This window comes from Dromaius novaehollandiae, chromosome 11 (assembly GCF_036370855.1).
Source record: "Dromaius novaehollandiae isolate bDroNov1 chromosome 11, bDroNov1.hap1, whole genome shotgun sequence".
NCBI classification, from domain to species: domain Eukaryota; kingdom Metazoa; phylum Chordata; class Aves; order Casuariiformes; family Dromaiidae; genus Dromaius; species Dromaius novaehollandiae.
In genome coordinates this window covers 26,746,066-26,772,692 of record NC_088108.1, presented here as the reverse complement: position 1 = coordinate 26,772,692, position 26,627 = coordinate 26,746,066, and the positions used below count along the sequence as shown (strand labels likewise).

At 53.4% G+C, this 26,627-nt stretch overlaps 2 protein-coding genes across 10 annotated transcripts in view; one reads left to right on the top strand and one right to left on the bottom strand.

Annotated features, from left to right (window-relative positions):
• The window catches only part of STARD8 (StAR related lipid transfer domain containing 8), a 106,396-nt gene that overhangs the window by 23,853 nt on the left and 55,916 nt on the right, over window positions 1-26,627 (top strand). For 4 of the 9 annotated variants that reach the window (XM_064518479.1, XM_064518480.1, XM_064518481.1 and 1 more), the window contains one exon: window positions 2,917-2,950. The exons of 1 other annotated variant lie outside the window; for it this stretch is intronic. In XM_064518479.1, coding sequence (XP_064374549.1) covers window positions 2,917-2,950 — 34 coding nt within the window. Of the gene's footprint in view, window positions 1-2,916; window positions 2,951-9,967; window positions 10,032-10,325; window positions 10,464-22,440; window positions 22,618-22,907; window positions 23,293-26,627 lie in introns of those variants that run through there. 4 more of the 9 variants (XM_064518483.1, XM_026095982.2, XM_026095981.2 and 1 more) reach the window with 4 other exon arrangements.
• Window positions 14,862-18,939, bottom strand: LOC135329525 (uncharacterized). The gene is made up of 3 exons (XM_064517938.1): window positions 18,932-18,939; window positions 15,354-18,500; window positions 14,862-14,984 (listed from the first exon to the last, which is right to left on the bottom strand). The coding sequence occupies exons 1-2, from the start codon at window positions 18,937-18,939 to the stop codon at window positions 17,501-17,503; spliced, it is 1,008 nt and encodes a 335-aa protein (XP_064374008.1). The 3' UTR covers window positions 14,862-14,984; window positions 15,354-17,500.

Below are 26,627 nucleotides of genomic sequence, written 5' to 3'. Positions count from 1 at the left end.
GCCGGCAGTTCCACGCAAATCGCTGCATTTCTTCTGTGCCGACAGGGATCTGCTGTCCGTGTTCCCGCAGAAATCCAGGCTCGAGAGAAGGGCAGGTGCTGTGCTGGTGCCGGGAGCGCGGGCGCAGCACCCCGGGAGGGGTGAGGGCAGGGTGCAGGTCCCTTCCTCACCCGGGGCCGCTGCACTCGCTCGCGGTGAGGCCAAGGAAATGAAGTGCCAGCAGGGCCTGTGCGGGAGCTGAGCCCAGCGAGGGAGGCCAGCCTGCTTTCAGCTTCTCTTCTTTCTTTTCTTTATCGTTGGCTTTCCGTGCCTGCAGATGCCATTGTATTCCCCACTCCCAGAGCCTGCTAATGAGATTAAAACGTGGGCATCTTCTTTACTCTCCCCTGCGCAGCTGCACAGGTGACAAGAGATGTGGCTGGGGGAAAGCTAGAGCCCTAACGTTTCCTCTGTGACAGCGAGGGTCTGTTTGCACCAAGGACTTTTCCTAACGTCTTCTGAAGCCAGCTCAAGCTGGAGTGTAGAGATGCACTGAACTGGGTTCAAGGCTAGGCAAGGTGTCGGGTGGTTCAGAGGCTCGTGGGGGACAAGGACTAGTCCCTGCCAGTCCTGGACAGAGCAGTGGAAAAAGAGGAGGGGGCAAAGTCCGTCCTTCCTCTCCTTGCTTTTCCCAGCTGTTGGGCTGCGCTGCAGAGGCCTTACCTTGTGTTGGTGACGTTGCTTTGGAAAGAGTCAGGGTGTCATTTTCTGCTTTATTCAGCACTGAGTTTGGCTGGACGGTCCTGGAGGCTGTCTGCCTCTGCTTGTCCTCAGCAGATGATAAGTCTTCATGAGGAAAGGGCTAACGCCAAGTCCTGAGCCTCAAGGACTATCCCTTAGGGCCAAAGTGGAGCTTCTGCTGTGCCTCCGAAGGAGGGAAGGGGGTTACTGGGAATGAGCAGTTTTTTCTCAGTCCGGCGCACAGATAATCACAGGCAGATGGGCTGAGACCAAGCAAACTTTCTTCCACACTGTTTGACAGCCGTCAGGTTACAGTACCTTTTTCCTTCATTGTGGAAATAGGAGGGCAGGTGGAGAAATGGTGCAGAAGTAGTGAGCTTAGATGTGGGAGAAAGAAGAAGGAACTCCCCCAGCGCGCTCAGGGCCTTGGAGGCATGGGAGCTAGGGGGTGGCGGGGCTGCAAACCTCTCTGAAATTCCCTTGTGGTGACTTCAAGGGAAAAGGGGTCCTTCAGTAGCTCACTCCAAGGCAGTGTCCAGATATCCTGGGATCTCTCTTCCTTCTGCTCCCACTGTTTCTCATGCCATTAGCAGAGCACTTTTTCAGAGGAATTGCTGCAACTCCTCCCCTCTGGGATGACGGTCCCTTCCCACTTCATTCTTTTTCTGGAGAAAACACCTAAAACAGCTGATTCCTAAAACAGATGCTCACTCAAGCCATCGTAGTTGAGGCTGGCTTTCTTCCTAACTTTGTCTTGGAAAACTAATTGTGCTTCGTGGACCGTGATAAATATTTTTCACCTAAAGTGCTTATGATGCATGTGGAACTTGGCATAGCACCCCTTGCAGTGGGGATCCTGGCATGTCCCGCAAGCCCTGCTTCGTGGCATGCACGGTCTCTCCGATATCTTGGCCTGAGGGATGTTTTATTCCTTCTGGCTTCCTCCTGTGCGCAGAGGCTAAGCCTTCCAGTCGTGTCCTGATATGCCGATGCTGAGCTTGAGGTGCAGCTTGGCGGTGCCCCAGCAGAGGAGGTGAGAGGGGAGCAGAGCCCCTGCCCTCCCTTGCTGCGGCTCCGCTGGCCTTGCCGGCGTGTCCGGGGGTCCTGTGGGAGCTGGCAGCCACGCAGGGAAGGGCAGGGAAGGGCAGAGCGTGGCTGCGGGCGCTGGAGGAGGCAGCCGTCTGCAGAACAAGGGGCGCATGAAAAAGCGAAGGTGCCAGTGCTGGGTTCTGGCTAGGAGAAGGCTGGGGACCCTTCCTCTGGTGTGCTGCCCCTGCTCACCGCCTGTCCCGCTGTGAGTGCTCTTCCCCCAGGCTTTCTTCTGCAGCGAGGTGCTGGAGCAGCCCGCGCTCTTGCAGGCGGAGCAGGCAGCTGTGAGCAGCTGGTGGCACTTCTGCGAGGAGCCCCAGCCTCGGCTGCCCAGAGAAGGGGCGGCGGGACGGAGCTGCTGACAGCCAGACAGGGCTGGCCTGCAGGGAACGGGCCTTCAGCACCGCCCGCTCGGGGCTCTGGGCACCAAAACCAGGGGCGAGGAGGGAGAGGGAGGTGGCCTGCAGGTTTCCCCCTGCTCGGCGAGCGGGGTGGCTCACGAGTGGCACCCGGTGGCCAGGGAGGCGCAGAGCAGATCGCGGCTGTCTCAAAGCTCAGAGCAATGAACCACATCCTTCCTGCGTTCATTTCTGATCCCTGGCTGCGGATCGGGCGGTTCGTGCCCGCCTGCCTTCCTGTTGGAGGATTTTACTCAAGTCTTTTCTCAAGACTTCGCAGCAGGGAGGGGAGGTGGTCTCTGCCTCCAAGGCTCTGTGTCTGTCGTCTGAATTTTTCTTGCCGGTGGCTTTGCCCGTGGCCATCGTCGTGCTCCGCGTGGAACGTGGTCCTCTGGGATTGTCCCCTTCTTCACCTGCTGCTTTGCCTTGGCTACGCTAACAATTTTGTGCGTGTTTGCTGCCGTCTCTGGCAGAAGCCAGGTGAGGAGACCCTGCAGTGCTTCCCCGGGATCCCGCTAGGGCCTTGTGTCCCCTGTCTCCCTCTCGGCTCCCAGGTTCCCATCAGACCTGGCACGTGGGCCCAGCTGCTGAAGTGGTTGGAGTGTGGACTGGGCTTGAATGAGAGAGGAATACAAGTTCTAGGAGTCCATGTATGTGAAAATAAAAAGATAACAAAATGATTTCTGTTCTTTTTTCTTTCTTTTTACAGTGTTTCACATTGCTAGAAGATAAAAAAGATGCAGGTAAGCCGAGACAAAGTTTTTCTGAGCAGGAATGCACTCCTTGTGTTTTGGGCAGGGGCTATGTGAAGGACAGAAGGGACCATTGTCTTGCTGAATCTCTGGTTTCTTCTGTCCCCGCTCTTAATTCCCCCAAACTATTATTTCCCAAAGGAGCAGAAAAGGCAATTGGCTTTGAAGTAGTGTCGTGCTGGACTCACCAATGACCACTGCTCTAGGGAGCCTGCCCCGGCCCCCTCTCTCCTCCCACTTACTCCAAGTTGTGCCCAGCCCCTCCTTTGCCCCTTCCCCTCCGTTCTCCACCTTGGCTAGAAGTGTGGTTTGGCAATGAAGTTGCAATATTCATCTGCTAATGAAGTGAAATCCGTGTGTGTGAAGTCCTGCAGAGATGAGTTAAGTCCTCCTTCCCTTCATATTTGCATTGCAGTAACTGCACTGATACAGTGAGCTGTTTGAACAGGCTAGCTCAGCCTTGGCAGCACGTCTGCTCCTTTCTATTTCCTTTTCAATTCCTCCTCTCTTTATTATGAGCAGCTTCTTGCTCCACAGATAAGCTCATTAGGAGCTCCAAAGTGTTGAAATTACTGTGTCTTATGAAGGATGATCCCTCCCAGTTTGGAGCCCCCTCAGCTTTGCAGTTAAAAAGTTCTCACCAACAACAAACAGACAGGACAAAATTGCATTAGCAGCTTCCCTCGTGATTTGCAGCTATTGTGTGTGTGTCTGCAGGCTTCTTCTGTCCTAATCATCCATCTGCAAAGGGAAGAGATTGGGGGTAGGAGCCACCCTACAGCAGGGAGCTCGTGGGTCCTGCCTGGGAGGAAGCGGGCGAGGGACGAGCCCTCTTCTCCCGGTGTGTTTGTAACCTGAAGAAGCCCTGTTGTCAGGAACCAGCCAAGAGATGTGCGTTGCTTTGTGTTTCTTACCATGGTTTCTCCCTCCCCAGGCTTGAAAAAATAGCCCTCTTCATGATATAAGGTAGTTTGGCTGCAATCGCCTTGCTGAAACTTGAGGCTGAAATTCTCTGTGCGTGGAAGGAGGGGAGCAAAGGCAGAAACTGTGGGTTAGGCAGTGTTCTGGGGTCTTTGCTAGTGCTTCTGCTTTTCCTCCCCGGCAGTATGCTGCAGTGGGGGTGAACGCTGGATCTGTGCAGTAGAGACGCAAGTAGATGCATTCCCAGCTTCTGGCCAAGTGGGCAAGATGGGCAGAGGTCCTGGATTTCGTGATTTCATTGCTGGTCTAGTAGAAGCTCTTTGCTCAGAGGCAGCTCTGCAGGTAAGCTCAGCCTGGTCTCACATTCAGCTTGTGGGAGTTTGCTTTTGGCAGCTCTGGAAATAGAGAAATCCTAGGTCACTCTGAAGGCACCTTGTCTCCTGCTCTGTGCGGAGGCCAAAACAGGTCCCTTGAGATGATTATCAGCAGTGAGCAGCAGAAAAGGGAAGGGCAAAGCAGCGCGCCGTACTGCTGACTGGAGTCTCCTTCACTTGAAATGGGAAACGTTATTGCGTGGAGCTCGTGGGATGTGCCTGGGGATCTCCAAGGTAGTTTTCTGAACTAGAGGGCAATGACCTTGCCTGTTGTTTTTCATCCACTTAAGGGTTAGGCTTAGCTCTGAGCCCTGGCTGGTGCAAGAGCCCAGGAGCACAGGAAAGCTCTTGGCAACAAAAGGTGCTTTGTGCGTGGAGCTGCAGAGGTAATCCTGGGTGGTCTCTCTTGCCCTTTCACAGCAGAGATTAACAGCATGAATATGAAGAGCTTGTTGAAAAGGGTTGAAGGACCCTGTGTAAGGGAAGGGGCAGGGAAGATTTAAAAATCACCTCCATGACTAAGAGTTTGGGGGGAAGAATGTTTATAGGTTTTTTATTTATTTGTTTTTTTCCTTCCTTGATTAAAACTGCCTGTGAAATCCAAGGCTGTCCTGGTAAAGACTCAGTTAAGTACTGCCTTGGACTTCATGATGATCCCAGCCCACACCTTCCCTGCCCCATCTCCCCGTTCCAGCCTGACGGGCTCCGCGCGGTGGCAGGGAGTTGGCTGCTTGGGGACCACAGTCGAGGACAGCGTCACTTTTCTGTTCAGGTCTGAGTGCAGGAGGAACAGGAGCCTCACGTACGTGAGCGGCTGTTCAGTTTTACACCACGGTATTTGTTGTGTACGATTTTGTGTATTAACTGGAGCCGTAGTGGGCTATTCAGCATCCCTGCAATACACAGCAGCGTCGTACCTTGCAACAAAAAGCAAAATGGAATGCGATTTAGGCTCCCCTGTTCTCCTGGGAATTACTCCGGACTTGGCACAAGCATGCAGTCAGCTAATGCATCTCAGCTGGGCTTTTTACGTTCTGAAAATGTGCTGATGCAGTTGCTTGCTGTCATCTTAGCTCACCGTCCTTGATGGTGCTCTGACAAATGTGGGTCACCTAAGGAAACATTAAACTGGTGGTCTTGAGACATCATTCCCTTCCCGGAGGATTTTTTAATCTCTTTAGAGTGGGTGCCAAGAGGACCTCGGCTCCTGGGACAGCTGCATGAGGCAGGCTTGAGTCTGTTCCGTGTTTATCCCCAGTAACTGGGTAACTGCTGGGAACGTGCTTTTCCAACGTTTTATGGCACATGTCCTTAATTCTCTCCTGCAGGAGTGCTCCCCTCCATCATACCTGGCAAACTACCTGAGCCCTTTCTGGCTACACAGTAAAACCGGTTCCCAGGTCCCTTCTCTGGGAACATCCAGGACCTGCGATCAGCAGCTGTGCTGCCATGACCCCTTTACTGAACTCTGGCTGTACAAAATTGCTGTTGCTTCCCGTTGTCGTTAAAATAGCTGGATATGACGTGATCAGACCAGTAATGATGAAAGACAACTGAGTTTTCATCTGCTTTCTTAGAGGTAATCTCTCTGCAGGAACAAATGGGTGTTTGGTCTTCCCAGATCATCCTGCTGACTGCTAAATGATGTAAATCACTGATGATTACGGTGCTAGTCTGTTGGAGCTGAAGAAGCTGCACATGCTTGTTACAGCATTCGCTGCTGTTAACCTGTCTAGATAGGTAGAGCTGTTAATATCTCTCTCAGAGAATTAAAAAACACCTAAAGCCCTTGATTTTTTGAGATGAAAACAGCCAAAAGTATTCAGTGTATTACCTGGACAGAGGGAATTTCCAGTGACTTTGAAATGAACCCTTCCTTCTCCTGGTATTAGCCAGTAAGCCTCCTGCCCCTGCTGCCCCATCTCATCTCCTTCCCCACAGACAGGCTAACACCTTACGTTTCTCTTGCAAGATTCCCATCTTGCAGGATAACCCTGGGCTGTTTCTCCGCTGCAGAACACAATGAGCGCTCCTTGGCGCCAGGCCCATCCCTTTGGACAGATCCCATTCACGGCCTGCGTTTTCATGGATTTCCTACCCCTCCACTTCCTTTCTGACATTAACTAAACTTTCCATGTATTGTTCTGGACAAAGCAAAAAGGAAAGACTTGCACACAAGCCCCACACGCTAGAATTGCATCCCCCAAAGAAATTCCTGTCCATCGCAGCGTCAGGCCTCTCCAGAATCGGGCTTTGCAGAGCACTCTGCAAATGTCATTAAACAGTGGCTGCAGTGTAACTTACTGAGTTGCTTTGATCGCTTACTTGGATGCCTTCAAAACTGCATCAGGCAATGCTGATGCTATAATATTTCAAAAATGGACTTCTTCCAGTGGACGTGGTGAAATAATAGGGAAAAGAGGCCACTGGATACTCTGCTGAATTTTTGCCCCTTTATGAAATAGTAAGGTTGTATTCACACAGCATCTGCTGCTCTAAAAATAACCAGATAAATTGATTTGTCCTAGATATGTTGTCACAGCTGAATTATTCTTCTTTCTTTACATGAGTTGTTTAAATCTTGAGCAGGTTCTATTCATTCATGGCTTTTTCCCTGGAGAAAAGGCCTTCTAGCTCCCGTGCGGCGAGTGCCCACGCCCTGCCGTACGCGGAGCCAGCGGTGCTGCTTTGCCGTGGTCTGCCGGCCCGAGCGCTGCGGGTCCTGCGAGGTGGGGGGGCTGCGCGTCCCCCCTGCGCGCGGTTCCTCCCCGTTCCTGGGTTCAAATCGCCTCTGTGCCTTGCCATCAGCAGTGGGGTCTGGGGGGGAGCGGTAGTTTGTCCCTCATGTAGCAGCACATTGAGTGTCGTATTTCGGGAGGGGAGAGGAGGAGACTGGGATCTGGTCTTCTGTCATTGCTTCAATAGGAGAGAACTGAATCGAAAGGAAGAGGAAGGGGAAAAATTTGTCTTTCTGATGGGCGGAATCAGAGCGGTAGCTGGGATCACGTACGCTGTGACGGGGCCACGCGCGTGTTTGTGCACAGAGCGTTGACTTTCCAAGTGCCACTGACCTGGACGCTGAAGCAGCAGTTCGGCTGCAGCATAGACGTAAAGGAAGACTCCGGAGTAAATCACGGCCGGAGGAGGAGGAGGAGGGAGTGTTGGATTTGGATGCGGTGACCAGTTTCCACGTGGACTCTTGAACTCTGAGGAATTGCTGCCTGGTACGTGGTGGAAAATATGGTAATTAGCCTGGATTACAACTGCAGCGGTAGGAAGTAGAAAACAGAACTGAATGTGATTATTAGTGGTTTTGATGTGACATGTGATGAAAGGGAGTCTTCGTTTCTCCTTCCTCTCTTCCGCCTGCTCGTGGGGTCAGGCTTGGGCTCAGCTGGTGAATCATGCTGAAACACTGATCTCTGTTAGAAAGCAGCTTTCAGATCTGCCCCGATGCCTCGGTTCGCCGTGGAGCGAGACCCGCTCGGGAGGTAGTTGGCATCCGTAGTGTTGTGAGACCTTTCTAGGAGGAGGTGTTGACCTATGAATATTATCTGACTCATCAGTGAAACGAAGGCTCTGAGAATTTTTTGGTTATTTTTCATGAAGGAAAATCATTGTTTTTCAAATATGCTGATTTTCCTTGCGTTACAGCCTCCACGTCCTTCCTCCTGGGCACTCTCTGGTTATTGGAAATTGATCCTGTCACTGGACAGTGTGAAAAAGCTTGTGATTAGTTGTAGTACTATAGGAAAGTAAAAAGATACTTCCTAAACAAGAATATATATGCTGAAAAACGCCCTGCTAGGACAACTTGAGAGAAAATAACTGGTTTATGCTTCCTTTTGTCAGATTTTTCTTCGGGAGCTGGGAACAGTCTCTCACGTCTGAGGAGATGCTATGTCCAGCATTTCCTTTTTGGCCTCCTGAGTGAACTCTTGAGGCTGGTTTTGAACTGCTGAGCACTTTTGCACATATTTATCTGTATTGGTTTAATTTCCAGATGGTAGGTTGGGGGGTAAAGCCTTTGTAAATAGGCTGCTGGCACAGTCAAGGTTTGCAAGCTCTGACATACCATGCTTGTCTGCTGTGGGTCTACACAGTTTAAATAAATACTATTTTAATAAAATATACTGTTTTAATAAAATACATCTTTCAGTGCTGTTCTAGGCACTGCCCCTTCCCGTCTTGCTGCCTCCATAATTCCCGATGGCTTTCCAGGAGCGGCTGTCTTTATGCTGCTGTTTCTCTGCAGTAATTGCAGACTTGTAGAGAGTTAGCTGCAGGAAAGGCCACCCCTTATCAGTTCAAGGAGACGTAGGTGTAATTACACTCTTGGTTAATTAATAGTAACCATCATGGCAGTGATGAGGGCATGCAAAGGACTCGTGTTAAATTCTTGACTTACAGTGATTTTAAACATTTTCGGTTTGTTCTCATTTCGCCTTTTTGCTCTTTAGGCAAAAATGCCTACGCCACTGAATAAACCATTCCTTTTTTATCCCCCCGTCCAGACCGAAGGGCAGTCTGCTGAACTCACGTGCCACGGTGGCTGGCTCCTGAGAAACACTCCTAAAACACGCACCAAGAAAGAGTACTTCAAAAGAAAACCAGACCCCACTTGGCCACACTTCAGTTTTTCCAATAAATGGTAATGGGGAAACTATTTGTCGGAGTCAAGAGGCTATGAAATGAAGCCATTTTTGTCCTAGTTCCCTTTCTGCATATAAAAATTTCTGTAGCTCTAAGATGTAGTGGCTGCTGCAGTGAATGATGAGTCCTGTCCCCCCTTTCAGCTCCTAAGTCCTTCTGGGGTCTAATTTCAGGGTCTGGAAGTTTTTCTGTTTCCTGTAGCTAACGAAATGCAGATTGCCCCCCCTCTTAACAGCAGGGTCCTACCAGGAATTGGGTGATTTTCTTTGAAGGACAGAAAGGAAGAGTCACCATTTCAGGTTTTTTTTCTTTTTTTGTTCTTGTGTTGGCCAGCCTGTAGAGTGTTTGGCAAATACCGAGAGTGAGGGGGAAAAGACCCTTCTGACTGCAGTGGAAGGGCCACCGCGTCCTCAGTGCACTGAGGGCTTTTTTCCGTGGTAGCAAAGGAGCGATTGAGACAGACTGGAAAAAAACTGCAGTCTAGAAAGTACATTTGTGCACATCCTCTGCGTGGTTTGCATGAGACCAAAAGGATGCGGAGGGAAGTTTTGAGTGTGGTTACTTCCTTGAAATTAAAATGAGAAAATGCGCTGAAAACCGAAAGAACGGTTTGGCTGTACAGTGTTTTTCTTCGGTAGGAGTTTTCAAAGTAACCTGCATTGAAAACGCAAGGAAAGGTGCCGTTGCCTTTGTCTGTAATGGTCCATTTGCACTGCTGGAGACCTTTGCTGGGGGCGAGGGAGGAACCGGGCTGTGCGCGCAAACAAGGCGTTTCTGGGTGCTTTGTACCGCTGTAGTTCGTGCGGCTCTTTGCAAAGCGCGAGAGGTCCCAGGGAAGGGGGAAAAAAAAAAGGTGAGGTGGTCGCAGGCCAGTCCGCTCGTGTCCGAAACTGCCCTTGACGAAGGGAAACCCAGCGCTGCCTGCGGCGTCCCGGCTCTGCGGGGAGGCGGTGAGCGGACGGCGCTTCCAGCGGCCCCGGGCCGCGGCTTCGGACGGGGGCAGGGGAGAGGCGGGGTGCGAGCCCTCGCCGCGCTGCCCCGGGCACAGCTCCAGCAGCCGGGGAAGGGCGGGCCGATGCTCGGTCCCGGCGGGAGCCGGGGTGGCTCAGAAGCAGCGCGTCCCGGTGAGGAGGCCGCCCCGTCGCTGCCCCCGCAGCCGCGGGCAGGGCTGTGCGCAGGGGGCCGGGGCAGCGGCTGCAGCGCAGCAGCGCGGGGGTCTGCAAAGCCCCGCGCCGGGGGCAGGAGGCTTCGCTGCGGGAGCAGCTGCCCGCGGTCCCCGCCGGGGGGAGGAGCGGGGCGGGAGCGGCCGGTACCGCTGCTCCGGGGTGGGGAGCGCGGCCCCGGCCCCGGCCCCGGCCCCGGCGGCAGAGCAGGAGGGAGGAGCCGCCTCCGCTCGCCTTGGCGCGGCGGGAGCGCAGCGGCGCGACCCATGGGTCCCCCCCGCCGCCCCGGCCCCGGCCCCGGCCCCGGCCCCGGCCCCCGGCGCTCCCTGGGGCTGCGGCTCCGCCGAGCCGCCACCGCTCCCTGCGGCTGGGGCCGGCAGCGCGGGCGAGCAGGTGAGTGGCGACCCCGGCCCGGCCCCGGCTCCGGGGGCTCCTGCGCGTCCCCCTCGGCCCCAAAGCGGCGGCGGCGGCGGCGGCGGGGAGGGCGAAGAAGCGCTGCAGGGCACCGCCGGCTGCGACCCGCACCCACCCCGGGGCCGAAGCGGCGGTTTTGGGAGCTTCTGAAGTCGCTCAGAAACTTGGTTCTTCTTTTTCTCTCTCTCTTTCTCTCTCTCTCTTTTTTCTCTCTCTCTTTTTTCTCTCTCTCTTTTTTCTCTCTCTCTTTTCAAAAACCTCAACACCGCTATAATAACTCTTCTGATATTTCTTTTCCTGCTTTGTATCAGAAACAGCTGAAAGGCGAGCGGGAGACGCGCGTCGCTGTCGTGCGCCCGAGAACAGCGCGTGGACGGTCGGTGGCCGGCGATGGGACGTGCGAGCGTTTCCTCCCGAGCGCCGGCTCCGGCGGGCTGCGCAGCGCAGTGCAGTGGGGGCCGAGGGCAGCGGGGAGCCCGGTGCTGGGGCAGGGAGAGCCGTTCCCAGGCGTCAGCGGCCCGGCGGGAATTTGGGGAGGCCGGTGGAGTGCTCCAGCCACGCACGGGTCTGCAGCGCGGTGCGAAGGGCTGCTGAGGGCGTGCAGAAGCAGTGCTTGACGTGCAGCTTGGAAGTGCCGGGGAGGCACCGAGAGGGTATGCGCTAGGTAGAAGGTGGGGTTAAAGAAAGAGCCAGCATAGGGGTGAAATACAAAAGACAGGGCGTAGCCTGCGTTCAGATGTGCTGAAAGGGGTCTGAGGTTTTGTTTCCCTTTTGATTTAAAATAGTCCAAATTTGGTGACATCCTGGCCTGGTGTATCTGCTTGCTGGTGTAATTGGGTCAGGCCAAGGGATGCTCCTGGTACACCAAGGGGGACAAGTCACGTCTGCTGGTATCTGTGATAAAACTGTAGTGCTGCTGAAGTTTAGCGTGTTTATAATGACTTGTAAGGGATAGAGCCTTGCAGGGTAGAGCCTTGCGTCGCGCCGTTACTTTAATATTACAAGTACTGACACTGTGTTACTTGCGAGCTCTGTGGTGGGGACTATTTCTGCGTGCATTCAGAGCCTAACACAGCAGCGTAGGGATGTCCAAGTGTCATTGCAACCCTAGCTGCCTCTTTTTGCCACTGGAGACGTTGGAGGATGATTAAAATGCTGGGAACCTTGGAGGGTGGATGGCTTGACTGAGCCCACCTCAAGGTGGGGAGGAGCCAGGGGGTCCCAAGGCAAAACGCTGTCTTGAGTCAATTATCGCTCCTAAAACACATCACGGCCTGAGGGGCCGTCGGGAGAGGGTGGCCGAGAGCAGGCCGTGAATTGCCCCGATTAGTTAAAAACTGCAGGAATGTCGCAGCTTGGGTCCAGTGACTGCGGGTTAGTGGCCACCCGCTGGGCCCCTCCCTGTAAGGGTTTTAGCTGTATGTACCTCTTAAAAGCACTGTCAGTAGCTCTTTATCCCGTGCAAAACAAGTCTCCCGTTTCTCTGTACCTGTTGCTCCTTGTTGAGTGCTTTGGGTTGTGTCGAATCCGTACGTTTCCTTTGCGCACTCGGAAGCAGGAGTGTCTCCCCGCCGACCGCGGTCCTCTGATGCTCTAAGCCTGGCTCTGGGGCTTCCAGCGCAGGATGCAAAGCGCTGACTTGGTGAGAGCTTGCTGTCCTGGCTCAGGTTTGTTCAGGAGCAAGTTTACGTGTTAATGTTGCATCTTCAGGTGCATTGCCCTGTGCCTGAGCAGATTTGACGTTAGGCGAGATCAGCCTCACCTGCGCTCTGGCAGGCAGCGGCTCCGCGTTAGATGCCTTGGACGATCCCGTACCAATGAGATGGTACCAGTGAGATGGCGTGCCTGCATTGGGCCTCACCAGATTAGTACTTTGGGCATGTTGTTGTAACGCTAATGATGTCAGATCTGCGGTCCCGGCCTCTCGTGTGGGGCAGGCTGGTTACCTGGCAGTGAGCATCACTCAGCAGCGTTAACAAGAGATGAGACATCTCTCCCTCCCCGCCCTCAAGGGCGTTAGGAGTTTGTAACGTGATGCTTTGTGGAATGGTTTAGACTTTTTGATATATAAAACTTCTTCATTAAAAACTGCTTTTAAAATCCCTTCCCCTCCACCATCCCTCTGAGGAAACGAACACTGCACTTTTTATTACAAAAATTTGCATTATTTTGTTTTTGGATTTTTTAAAATAGTATTTTTATCAATCTTTTTATTCAGACTTAAAAATGTTTAAGAGTTCTTCATTTGTAACTTCAATACTAAAACTGGGTTTGGGGAAATTAATCCTGATCCGGCTTTTGAAGATGATTTAACTGCATAGCTCACAATCTGGAAAGCAATTTGAGTTCTGCGAAAGAGGAACTGTTACAGTTTGGCTTTTCAGTCAGCCGAACGCCCAGTGGGGAATTAGACCTGGTACCTGCCCTGAGGTTTCCGTGGAGAAGCACCTCTTGCTTTCGAAGGATCCCTGCAGGAACGGCCCAGGACGTGCCCGGCGGCTGTAGTTCCTCTCTCAGGGATTGGAAGGTCGTCTTCGTTTGTCGTGCGTAGCGGTGGGGTGAAAGGGGTTTTTCCAAAGAATTAAGACACTTCGTGGGGACGCTGGCTTAAAGGAACTGGTGTGTTTTGTCAAAACCAGACTTGATTTCAGCAGTTTCTGCCGCCTCAGGCAGAGGCGCGCGAGGGCCCGGAGCGGCGTTCCCGTGGCCGCGGCGTCCCCGGAGGAGCCTCCCCACGGCTCTGCAGGGCCCCGCGCGGGCCGGGGGCTCCTGGCGTTGCCTGGGCCTCGCCGGCCCCTCCGCTGCGCTTAGCAAGTTAGTGCCAGCCCGGCCGGGGGCTCAGGGCAGAGAGGGGCAGAAGGTTGTTTTGGGATGGTCCGCGCCAGAGCTGAGCGCGTGGTGTGGAAATCCTCTCTGAGAGCCTGCTGCAGGGAAGCTGCGGTTGCTCCCGGGAGCCAGGCTTGACAGCAGGATTTCCATGAGATTAATCAGCGTCTTGTCTGCTTTGCGGCTGTTTCTTCTCATTTATCTTGGTAAACCCTGTATTTGTTTCCTAACCCTAGACCAGGATGGAAAACCGCTGTCTTAGACTTGCAAACCACCACCATTATCCCTGGAAGAATAAACTGTTCTCAGCTTTCCTCCCTGGCAGCCTCTCCCCCTGTGACAGCCCGGGGTAGTTCCCTTCTGTTGTGGCCACCTGATTGCAAAACACCGTGACAGTTTCCTCCGTCAGGCTATTTTTGCATCCTGTTACAGCAGAGGTGATGTGTGGGTTGCGAGGACCTGGTTCTCCTTCGTGTTACCCTTTCGCACAGCGAGGACCAGGTCCTGTCGAACGCAGCCGTCACCCCCTGGTTTTGATGGGCGGAGGTTCAGGCGTGGGGTGGTGGGGCCGAACCAGCTGGGGTGTGTGAGCCGCTCCTGCTTCTCTGCTCACCCGCTTGTTTACCGTCCAGGGGCTGGAGGCTTTTCGCTCTGGTACAGCGTTGGCCACATAATCCGGATTCCTCAGATAAATTCCTGCTGTTTCTTTGAGATCTGTGGCTGCTGTTTTAATTGCCTAGAGCTCTGGGCCAGACACAGGACCCTTGTTACATAAAATCAGCTCCTATGAATGATGCTGTTGTGTGCGTGTCTCTGAGTTTCTCCCTGTCTCTTTTTCCTTCTCGCCCTCCTCCCTCGGAAACTGGGGAATTCGGTGTTGACTAAATCCTGCCTGCTGTACCAGTGCAGCCGGCGATACCCACTCCATCTGTGATTTTGTACATGCCAGTTAACTTTTTGCCCTGATTTTTCCTCCCATAAAAGTGATATTGAAACTATCCGCCTTCTCTCAGCCAGAACCAGCTTTCTTACTTTGCACTAATGCTCCTGCTTCCCCTCTGTGTTCGCAGTCACTCACACGCTGGGGCTTCCTTGCTTCCCCCGAGAACCCGTTCTCAAATCTAGGAAGCCTCAGCGTTAGGAAATGCCTCCCTTTCCTTTCGCTCGATCTCCTACCGTGATGCTGCTGTGTTTGAACTCCTCAAAAGCAATGTGCAGAGGAGCGCGGGATGGAGCTGGGGTTACGATGGAGGGGGCAAAGAGAGAGCTGCTCCGTTAGCCGCGCTGCAGAGAGGGGAAGGCAGCGTGTAACAGAAGGGCCGATTTTCCATTACGAGGCTCTTGGGCAGAATGCCTGATGCCAGGTCAGGTTTTTTTGCCGTCTTTACGTATGAATAACACTCCATTAACCTCCATAGATAGTCACCTGCATTTATCTGCGTGTTCTTCGGAAAACAAACACATCTGTCCTGCCATGGCAAAATTCCCAGCAGTGCGGCCACAACAAGCAGACGGAGCCGCGTGCGGCGTCGCCGCTGCCAGGTGCGTTCTGCTGCGTCTCGCGCTCTGTGCTGGAGCTTTGCTGGGGACACGCAGACGTCTGAGGGACCGCGGGGACAGCGGTTGACCTAGATGTCCTGCGCAGACGAAGGCCAGCTCAGGAATTCCCATGACCTACATTTATAGTAGTGAATAAAGCAGCGTCTTGACAAATGTTCTGCAGTCAGGTGGCCAGACAAAGAAATAAATAGGGCACCTTAAGGTGGGAGGGAGAGAGAGTAGTGAATGCAGCCCGGGTCCAGCACTGACATGTTTTAAACTCAGTTAGTGCATGTGAAAATATCACGGATCTTTCATCTGCAGTGGTGGAAATTTATGAAATATAGTTAATACTTGCATTAACTCATGAATAAATTTACCCCAGGACCCCCACTTCTTGTTTGTTCATTTCTACAGCCATTTTTTATTTAGATACCTGAATGAGAATTTTAACATTTTTCCTGTTTGTTTTGGTTGTAGAAAAAAAGAAAACCAGATACTAACTATCTCAGGTCCAGTCAGGATGTGTTTGCTGTGGATGCATGGCTTTTCTTTTCAGGATGGGTGGTCAAATAGAGTGAAGATGCATTTCCCACGGATTCACTTTTTTTTAGTGGATTTGCTTGTTTTGACTTGTTCAGCTTGTTTCTATTTAGAGCAGACTGTTGTGTGTCTTGGCCAGGAGAGGGTGCCCTTTCATGGTCTGGTTGCGTGGTGGGAGCCGCAAGGAAAATGCAGAGTGGGGCTACGTGTGCAGGATGCAGCAGTGGTCCTGCTTGCGTGCCGATCCTGAAGTGGATTGGAAGGGGGAATGTAGTCATCTGTAAAAGCTGCTGCAACCCAGCATCAGAGCTTTGTGCAGAAGGTTTGGATGGATCTCAGAACACAGGCCAGAGAGCTGCAGATCCTGTCTGTGCTCCTCCTCGGCTCCTATGGACTTGTTGCTGGGCTTTGGTTAACGACTTTCCCTTCCCAGTCGATGGGGATGACAGTAGTGGTCTTAATCCTAGAGGAAGTGGAAGCCTTGAATGCCGTTACTCTTTGAAAGTGCTTTGAGATGCACTGTGGAGGACGTTATTCTGTAGATTTTCACCAGACATCTGTTTCTCTCGCTAATCCTGTGTAGGAATGTTTCAAAAGCCAGCTAGGAGAACGGAAATAGCCTGATAACGCTAACAGCGTAGGTTGGTGCGGGGTGTAGGAGGGTCACTTCTTCATTACAAGAGACGTTGCAGCGTGGAGACTTCTTAAATGCTTTATTGCACGTTGCTACCAGTAACATACATGCTCATAGCTTTCTCCCTGGTCTAACTCCTGGCAGGCTTTGCAGGTCTCGGATGGCTTGATCAGAGATTGTGGAATGGCAGGGAAGGTTCTCTGAGGTTGTCTTTGCTTTTATAAGTTCCTATCAGCTGTTTCTGGACCTCCTGTTGGTGTGAAGTGTTCCCTCAGAGAGGAGAGCACCTCCCCGCTTGTCCCGTTTTGGTGGGGATTAGACATGTGCAGTGGTGTGGTGTTCAGATCTGTGTGTCCCCTCTCTCCGCAGTGGGGAGGAATGGTTGAATCTGGGGATGTGTGGATCCTGGTCCAAGAGACCCATGCCAGATTACAGAAGCCTTTTTCAGGGGACATCAAAATGCTAGAAATATTATCTAAGCCTCACAACCATGGTGGAGGTGTTCAGTATGTCTCTCCTCACTTTGCAGAGAAGAGAAACTGAAAACCAAGAGTGAGGACCTGACTTCCATTGCTCTGTTCTCATTATTAAGTCAAAAAAGGAAAAGCAGCTGTTTTATCGCTCATCTTTTTGTCTCGTGTCAGTGTAATCTGTCCTTAGAATGAGACTGCATGATGCTACTGATGTGGCCCAGCCAGTGCAAGGTCTGAAAACACCGGGTATGTTCTGATGTTCCTGCTGGACCCAGCGCGGGGAGGGAAGCGTCCCGAGCACTGGCAGGAGACGAGGCAGCGCAGGCGGCAGAGCTAGACTGCAGTGTGGGCAGCGTGAACTAGTTACCCTAAAACGGCTTGACCTCAGGTTTGTGGCTTGGGCTGGCCTGCGTGTCCGTGCTGCTGTCTGCAGGTAGGTGCAGGATTTAACCAGGGTTTCACTGCTTTTGAATGACCTCCGGCAGCTTAGCTCATCCAGCTGCTTAGCCCTGTTCTCAGCCTGCCAGAGCATCACATGCGTTAAGAACCAGAAGAGCTCTTCAGGGTCCCATTTAAGGTCTCCTGTAAAGGCCAGGCCAAGCTTGTTTCTTCAAGCCTGTTAGCAGAAGTTTGGCCAATTTAGATTTCAGTGTCCCAAGCAGCAAGGCTCCCACCCTCTCTGCTGGGAGGGAGACACAGCTCCACAGGCTATTGACCCTTCCTGACATTTTTTCCTAGTATTCAGCTGGTCTAAAAGGGCCTTTGTTTGATTTTTCCTATCCCTTCTCAGTGACACCCTTTGGACCACCCTAAACAGTCCCTCCCTCCTTGCTAATTAAGCCCCCCTGGATCCCAGGTCAGGGTTTATTTTTCAGCGCCCTGCTCCGTCTCCTCGCGGTCCCGGCTGCAGGCGCTCCCGGGGCAGTCGCCCTGCTGCCCCGGACACTTCCAGCCTGGAGCCCCGGTCCCGCTCTCTGCCGCTGCTGGGAAAAGCGGCGTGCTCACGAGGGGCAGCGTTGACTCTCGCCCTCCCCGGCAGCAGGCTGTCTTTTGGGCTGGGTTGTTAAATCCCGGTGAGCTTTAACCAACTGAGCTTTGCTTTCCTCTCTTCTTCTGCTTTCTTGCTCCCCGTCCAACTCGGCGTTTCCAGCCCGAGTCCTCCTCTTCTTCCCCGTCTGTTCCCATTTCTGTGCTTGGCGACTCTTCCTCGCTCCGGACAGCGTGCCGGCCGCAGACGCTGTTAACCTCCTTGCTGGGAGCCCCCCGCGTGCACACGCACGTGCACACGCGTGCACAGGCACACGCACACTGCGCTCCTTGTGCGGGCAGCCGTGCTGGCCGGAGGGGAGCCCTTGGGCTTGCTGCCACTCCTCAGCAGCCTGCCACGGGCTATTAATATCCCCGAGCGTGAATGCCGCCCATTGACGGGGCTGGTGGCGGGGGGAGCGCGCGGCGCGCGTGTTCTGCTCCTCCTGGCATTTGCCCCGGTAGCACCGCAGCGGGACGGGGCTGAGCGTGCGCGGGGTGTGTGGGACGGGCTGGTGCCGTCCTGCCCTCCTTGCCTCCGGTTTGTAGTTCAGCGTCTCCGAGAGATTTCCTGCCTCTCTGCCCCCACCCCTCCTCCTCGTTCTCCTCCTCAAATGAGGCAGTGAGTGGAAAATGCTTGAAATCCTCCTCTGAGCTGAGCCCTTTTTCCACCGGGTGCTGGAGCTGCTGTGCTGCTGGGGCCATGTGGACGGACATTCCCAGCCCCTTCCACACCCGTAAAGGAGGGGGCAGCGGGGCCCATGCACAGGACAGGAAAGCAGGGTCTTCGTGTTGCAGGTGTCTCCCAGTGCCTGGGTCGGCCGTGGGACAACACGGGGAGCCCCCTCTCCTCTGGGTGAGACACAGCCTGGACCCGTGTGTTGACTGGGAATGTCCTTATGGGGTTGACCAGTTCCAGCTCCTCCAGACTGGGCCCTGGAGCAGAGATGCTGGGAGGACAGATGCAGCCGAGTGCTGCAGAGGTGTTAACGCACGGTGAGCTCTCGCCTTAACCGTTGCGTTCTCCCACGCTAGCAATGATGTGGCATCTCACCGTCTCTGCCCCCTTCCCCGCTTGTATGACTGGAATAAGATTTCTATCCCAGGTAGGCTGAAAGCCCCCCCAGACTCATACACTCACAGGTATTTATTTTATTGACACTTCTTAGCCTTTTCCTGAAGGTTCTCACTTCTCTCTCAGAGATTCAGGAAAGGTGATATAAGAGGTGCAGTGTTTTTATTTATTTTTTAGGCTGCCGGAAGGTACCAGTGAGGACTCTCTGAGAAGAGGATCTTCTCATTTCAGAGTGGTCTGAGCTGGGGATGGATGGAGAAGGCACGGAGAATGGCTTTTCTGTAGGGCTGCCCTCCAAAGACAGGTGGAGGTGTCCACGTTCTCCACGTACCGCTGCATGGTATCACAGTGGCTCTCGGCGACTCCAGAGATGGCCTTTGTCACTTAAGTAGGACTTGCTGCAAGTTGCTGCTCTCAGGCGGACGCCTGTGCCTGTAGTTACACCCCCGTAGAGATGTGTTAGCGAGAAAGTGTTGTTGCATTTGGCCAGGTAAGAACCTTGTTTGCTGGGAGGGAGATGGCCTGGTCTTGGGCAGAGCTGCGGCACCCCTGCCCTAGCTGACGACTGAATTCTCACTGCAATTCTCAGCTAGCAGCAGTGAGGGCGGTAAGTGTGGCACTGGGTCCGGACTATGGAGGCACAGACCAGCAAGGCCTGAGCGAGCTAGCTGACTTTCGTGGGGGGTGTTGCAGAGGAAGGGGGTGTTCCCAGGAGCTCTCCATAGGGTCATGTCGTTCAGTTGCCTTGCGTTCAGACGGATTGCTTTCGGGTCAGGTGTGGGTTGGCTGTGACTGTGCATGTGCTCAGCCTGGGAACCCAGCGGAGGGAAGGAAGGGAAAGGAGCCAGCTGGACTGCTCTGCATTCTCAGCCCTGCTTCTTCATATTTTTCACTCCCAGGGTCATTCCACTTGAGTTAATAATAACCTGAACAATATATCACACGTTTCATCCTCTGAATGCTAACTATTAATCCTTACACCTCCGACTATTACTGCGGTGTGTTTAGGGCTGACAGTGCAGAGCCGAGCTGGCCCCCTCCAGAAAGCAGATGGAGCTGTCGGGGCCCTCAGAGGAACGAGCATACGATGCGGTAGGGGCATATTGTGGTGCTTTGTCTTTCCAGCACGTCCTGCTTGGAGCGCTTGCTTTGCTGTCAGCACCCCAAGGCTTTGTATCCATAGTATCCTTCAAGAGATTTTACTGTCCTGCCCCAGCCTGGGGTAGAAATCTCTCTCTTGGAACAGGTTGGGCCTTTGCAAGCTTTGGCAGATGGTTGTCCCTTCTTATGACTCTCATCAGGAGGTGGGGGAGCAGTGTTTTGTGATGGAGAAGATAAGGTAGAGAGCTTAGCGGGGAGGGGAGTACTGCTGAGGGGGTCAAGGTTCAGTTGGGTTCCTGGTGTCCAGAACCGTCTTCTGACCCCTCTTTTGTCTGCTGTGGCTCTGCGCTGGGGTGCTTATAGCCTCCCTCACATCTTGTTTTATTATAGTCCACTGATCTCCACTGGTGCAGATAAATAGCCACTTCCTTTGCCGCTGTTTACAGGGAAGGTAGCACTAACTGCTTACTCTCCAGGAACCCACCGCATCCCTAACAGAAGCCCTCAGTCCCTCCTTTCCCCTCGCCTGGTCTCCGGCTGGCAAGACGTTCGTTCCATCGCACAAAGCTATAATAAGACTTCCAAGTCAACAACAGGCTCATTCAGAAGACCAGTTGCTAAGAGCCCCTTCCCTCTGCGGGACAAGGTCTCTCTGAATACAGGCCTCTCATTGACGGGTCGTGGCGGGGGAGAGCACAGGCAGATAGCCGAGCTGTTCTCAAAGGCAGCGAGTGCCGTGCGACATCCTCCAACCTGGGCAGGCCGAAGAGAACGGGCCCCAAAAGCGGCTGGGGCGGTTGGCAGGAGTTTGGGGATGAGGCTGTGGCTGGGGGAAGGACAGGAGATGTGTGTTGAAAGCACCTCAGACTCTGAAAACAGTGGAAAGTGCTCACGTTTTGTTCTTTTTTCTGATCCTCCCTTGTTGAGGTGTTTGGGTAACGCTCCAGCCCCCTCAGTCATTTCAAGAGGAAAGCTGGTTTGTGGCTTCCCCACAAGGTACCTTGTTCCTGTTCCGACCATCCCATGCCAAGTCATTTCAGTGCCTGTCCCTCCTTGCGTTGCATCTGTGGGATGTATTTTCACATGCAAACTTACTAGTTTCCCCTCTGCTTTATCCCTTTCTCATGCTCTGCTTGCTTGCTTCTCTCTACTTCCATCCGCTGTCCATCCTGCACTTTCTCACCTCCTGCCCTTTTGCCTCCCATTTCCTACAGAGCAAACTCCCTCCCTCAAGTCTGCCTTAACTACTGATTTTTTTCATCTTAGCCTTGTATCCTAGACCCTATCCTCCATTTTCTTCATTATCCCCTGGCAAGTAATCTCTGACCAGTTATATCACATATGACATGGAACCGGGATCCAAAATTCCATGTCAGACCTGTGTGTCCTATGGAAAGGATCTTCCACAGTGCTGCTGCCAAACCTCACCCTGTCCCATCAAAAGAAATAATTATTGAGCACATAAATTCCACCTGCAATATGAGCGTGTCCTTGGTGGAAACAAATCCAGCAAGTGCAGCTTCTGTGGTCCTTTCCGACGCCTTGCTGAGGCTGGAATCCCTTTGCCACTCGTTTGGTTTGATGGGAAGGGAGAGTTAGGGACAGCCTGGCTTCCATCCAAGTGTCCCGGGGCTCATTTTGGGGAGGGAAGAAGTGAGGGGCCTCCACTCGTGTTTCAGCTAGGCAGAGAGGCTGGAAGGTTGCAGCTGTTCTGTCTCTGCTCGTTTCCCTGGAGCCCTGGAGCCCTGCTGCCTCTCTGTTCGTGAGTGCTCATTCCCACCCCGATGTCCCACGTGCTGGAAGCAGAGCCGGGATCGGGACGCAGCGCCCAGCAGTTGCTGCTGCCTGTCGTGGGATGGAGAGAGGGAGGATGGCCGGGTGGGGGAAGGACTTGCTTGGGAGTCGGGGCCAGTCCGAAGGGCAGTGCGGGACACTGGCAGCGCCTGGGCAGTGCTGGTGGTTCACACGTGTCCTGGGCCGGCCGTTCCCTGCGCTACAGCTGATGTGGCTCCAGGTTTCGGCTTGGCCGCGCGTGTGGCTTACCCTCGTTACCTTCAGCTTTCAGGTGCGTGGTTAGGGACCGCCGTGTCAGTTTGGCTGGATCTCGAGTGCTCCTGGATGCTCCTGGAGTCTCCCAGAGCCCCGGCGCGTTTGAACTGATCCGGGGGTTCTGCTGGGCGGCACGGAGGTGCGTCGGGGCTAGCGCGCGTCCCGGTGCTGCCGTGGACGGGGCGGCGTGGAGGGGAGCCGGCAGGGCTCGGGGTGCTGGCAGCCAGCGCTCGCGGAGCCCGTGGGGTGTTTGCGTGGCTGGTTCTTCATCTCCAGTGGATTGCGAACACCTGGCCGTTCGCCTCCTCCTCCGGCTGCTCCAACTGGCCTGTGGTTTGGAGGGGAAACGCTCTGCCGGAGATCCCCGATCCCGCCTCGGTGCTCGAGGCGGTGGGAATGTGCCTCTTGGAAATGAATTCTCTCTCTTTTATGCCTTACCATGTGCAATTTGCAAGCGAACGCAGCCAAAGAGGGCTTGCTTTCCCATTGGCTTAGCGGCAGGAGGGACGGAGGCTTTCGGGAGGCTTTCGGGAGGCTTTCCCGAAGCCCCAGCTGGCTCTGCCGCTCGGGGATTGGCCGGGGCCGGGGGAGGACGGTCGGACGGGGATCGCTCCGCACTTCCAGCCCGGCCACCTGCGCGCCGCGCTCGCACTGACAACAGCTGAGGAGCAGCAGAGCCTTAGCTAGCAACAGCCCCATGTGGAAACCTCTGCTTTATCCAGCTTTATTTTCGCCGCCCTCCTGTTGCTGAGGAGCTAAAGGATCCCGTCTGCCTTCCCTCTCGCCTGCTTTTTCCTCCCAGCCGACGTTGGGCAGCGCTTCCCCGCGGGAAGGGTGGTTTTCACGGAGACGCGGTGCAGCCCGAAGGTAAATGCAGCTTCGATTTCAGCAACCGGTTGTGGTTTCTTCGGGTGCCTGCTGCTTTCGTGCCTCTGCGCGTGTGCGTGCAGGGGAGGAAGAGGAGGGAGGCGGCGGAGAGGAGCTGTGAGCGGTTTCGGGAGGCAGCGGCCGGCGGTCGGTTGCCTGCGGCTCCGAGTGCCGTGGGGGGAGCGCAGCCCCGCGCAGCCGCTTCCCGCGGCCGGGCCGGGTCGGGGAGCCGCTGTTCCACCGCGGCGTCGCGTGTCCGGCTGAACCGACCGACCGTATCCGCGCTGGGCTGTTCTGCAGCCGGGGAGGAGGAGGAGGATCTCGGCGCTGGTACACGTTTCCCGACACACCCGAGCTGTTACTCGGCCCCTGTCATCCCGGGCTGAGTCACGGCGCGCGGGGCCAGGACCCGCGCTCGCTTCCTCGCTCCCCGAGACGGTTTAAGTTGTGACTCGCGGGTTCGGTGCGGGAGGCTCTTTGGCTCCTTACGCCGTCGACCTTCTCGCTCCCGACAAACCGATCTCTAAACTGATGAGATGAAGTGAAAGTCTGGTTACTGTTTTTGGACTGCACAGATTTTCTCAGGGCTCCTCTTTGCCCCTTCTATGTCTGGGATTAGTGAAGACTAAATTGGTGGCTAGGAAAGCGCATGTTTGACCTCTGATCCAGAGACCGGTGAGTTAATGGAAAAAGATGCACCAGGTTTGCAGGGCTTTGGATCAGGGCCTTAGCCAGGGGGAAGGGGGAGAACGAGCTCTGCCTTAGGACTTTCCAAACTGTGCATTTATTTCCAGCTGATTCTGCTGTTTGGAGATCTTTGTGCTTAGCAGAAGCGTATCGGTTGGCCATATGTAGTTTATCATGTAGTGAGCTAATACTCATCTGTCATAGCACGTTGCCAAGGAGGGTGGCTGTTTTTCTCAGTGAGTATTTATTCGTGGCTAGTTTAAACATCAATTCTGTGTGTGTTCGATTTTGTGATTTATTTTTTAGAGTGCCTGTTTGGTGCATAGGGAGGAGGGAGAGAGAAGCTTTTTCTTTTAAAGATCATCATAAGTCACAAGATGTCAGAGCATATATCATGATGTTATTGGCAGTAGTTTGCATTCTTTTCCATGTGCATACTTGAATTCTTATCAATGAATGTGCTTTTTTTGTTTGCATTTTAACTGAAATGTAGTTAAGAAATGCAGAAGTGTCGCTGAGGCCGGCTGAGCAGCTCCTCGCTGTTCTCTGCGTGGATATGCCGTCGGGGACTGCTCTTTGCACCGTGAGCTGTGCAGGGAATATGGGGGCAGTTCAAACCACTAAGTTTTTCTCCATCGTTTTTGGGGAAAATCAGATCAAATCCTAATACCAGATTCTCATCAGTAATTTTCTTATGTGACAAAGCATAAAATCTCAATGCAAAGCAGGTACAAAACCTAGCTTACGGGGAGGTCCCTTCACTTTCTTTGGGAAATACTTTTCTAATGAAAGACAACTGAATAAATCTTATCATGTATCTGTTAAGCATTCCTTGCCTGTGTTGCCTCCAATGTCCAAACCTAAACATATGTATGGGACAGAGTGCCGGCAGTTTAGTTCCATAAGAGAACAAAATACGGTTATGCAGTAAGGGCCCTTCAGTGTTTCCCTGGATTTCTGTACTAATTTCAAAGGATTTGAAGGTTCTCAAAATCAGTTTAAGGAGAGTAAAAGCTCTCATTAGGGAGAAAAAAGGTGCCTTTTGCCTGAGAGGTGAAGTGCAGGTCTGCCAGGGATTGCTGTGTGGCTTTGCCCTGAAGGAACAAGCCGAGGAGTTGGTCCGGACTGAGACGCGCAGGCATCGCTGGGTGACGTTTTGGGCCGGGTTGCCTGACCTCTTTGTGGCTTAGTCAAGCCAGGTGGGAGCCTAGGTGGAAATCAGAAGTGGTGCTGAAAGCCAGGTGTTGCATCAGAAAATTATCAGAATAGATAGAATTCAGGTATCAGAACAGAATAAATTATCACCTGGTAGGTAGGAGAACAGAGCTGGTCTCTTTCCTTGAGCTGTTTATTCCTTGAAGAGTATCAGAGAGTGTGACCGTAAGCAGAGGTTTGCCAGCTTGCGTTTGCAGTTTGCATGATTTTGGAAGTGTTTTTGCATTCAGATGTATGTGGGAGGTGAATCCTCCAAATATAGGCGATGTATCAGCAGCGAGGCTGCTAAGGCAGGAAATGACTCCGAGAGCAATCAGTCGCTGTGCCTGAATGCGTGCTCTGTGGAGAACTTTAGATGGATCCTCCATGAAAGAGAGGATGTGTGTTGTTCCAGAGATTTATCTCCCTGTGTTCACTGGTGCATCGGATAACAAGGGTATCTCCCTTTCATCTCCACCAGCCTGATAAAGAAGGACATTGTTCCATCACTTTGCCCATCAGATTTGGTAAAACATATCACCAGATCCCGGGAATGAAAGCTAAGCTAGTGGCAGAGGGTATGAAAGGCGTTCTTGTAGCAGCACGAGAGCCGCAAAGGCTGAGATACCGTTGCAGAGGCATGAGAAGTCCAGCCGATGTGGCTCTTCCCGGCTCTTGCCAGAACCTCCCGGTTCCGTGTTGTGCCCCGGGCAGGTCCTATGGTAACAGCGTCACCGTTCTGCATCTTTTGAGCAAAGCCAAAGGTGAATGTGAAATTTGGCCCGAAGCATTTTTCCCCCCTTCTCTGATGGAACTAATAGGAGAGACCCTGACTGAAAATGGAGAAAGCATCCAGAGTGCCGGAAACCATCCGCTTGGCCCTGGACTTCCTTGGGAACAGGGCAGCAAGGCAAAGCGGACGGGCAGGATTAGAGCAGAGTCCTGGAAGGATCCCAGCATTGGAGGGAGGGAGGCTCAGAGTCTTTGGATGTGGCTGTCCTCTGTTTGCAAGTGCGGCATGCGCAACGGAGGTGGGTAGATCTTGGACTGTAGATCTCTCAGATTAACTCTACAAGTAGAAATACGTGAAGCTGTTGACGCTGTTCCTTTTACGTGTGGGTGCAGTGAGGTGTGAGAGGAGGTACATATGGCAGCAGAACATCTGCAGCTTACAGGGACAGAGCTAGATGCCAAGTCTTCTCTTTTTTCAATTCAAGTCTTCTCTTTTCTTTAATTTTTTTCTTTTTTCAGCTTTTCTTTCTCTGCAAGCTCTCTTTCTCATCCCTAGCGGGAGGCAGGAGGGTTGTGTTTGGTTGGGTTTAGAGGTGGAATAAAGGATGTGTTGAAAGCGGCAGGAGTCTTCCCGAGGGCCCGATGGCCAGCGGCTACCGCGGGAGCTGCGGAGGCATTCGTTAACCTTTGTGCTGAGCTCCGGCCCGATCTCTGGTGAGGAACGAACGTCGGCAGCGGAGTGCGGCCACATTCCAGCAAAGCCGGGGTCTCCCGCCCCGGTTAATGATTGAGCCACAATAACCCTCCTTGTGCGGAGCTTTCTGAAAGTCACCTCCAGATAATTATATTAACTTTTCCAGGCTGCAGAGGCGGTGTGCAGAAGTTTAAAGAGACAGGATCTCTTTCTATAGTTTTGTCAAGAAATTTTTTCTTTTTCATGTGCGAGCAGAGATTTTCTCTGTTTTCTTTTTGATTGATTTGGTGCATTATTTACACAGTTTTGTGGACTGGATCGTCAGACATCTGGAGCTGTGCTGGCCTTGTGTGCCAAGAGCTCGCGCTGCCCCACGTCGTGCTGCTTGTCTGCCGTCTGCTCGTATTGCTGCTCTTGCTCCTGCTCGAGGAGGGCTCCCCAGTGTGCTTGGCTGGTACAGTGACTTCTCTGCCTTACTGTTGGGGACCACACATTCGTTCCCTTACAGCAGTGAATCATTCTTTCCTCGGTTGACCATGTTTTCTAATCAGGGCTGCTCTGAATTCAGGCCTGAGCTAGTCTGTGGGAGTCAACAGTGAGCCTGAATTCGAGCCCTGGGTCAACGAGAGGAGAGTCCTGCTGCCTCTCCGGGGCTGCTCACCACTCTGCTGCTGTTCAGTCCTGCACATAACCAGGCAGATGT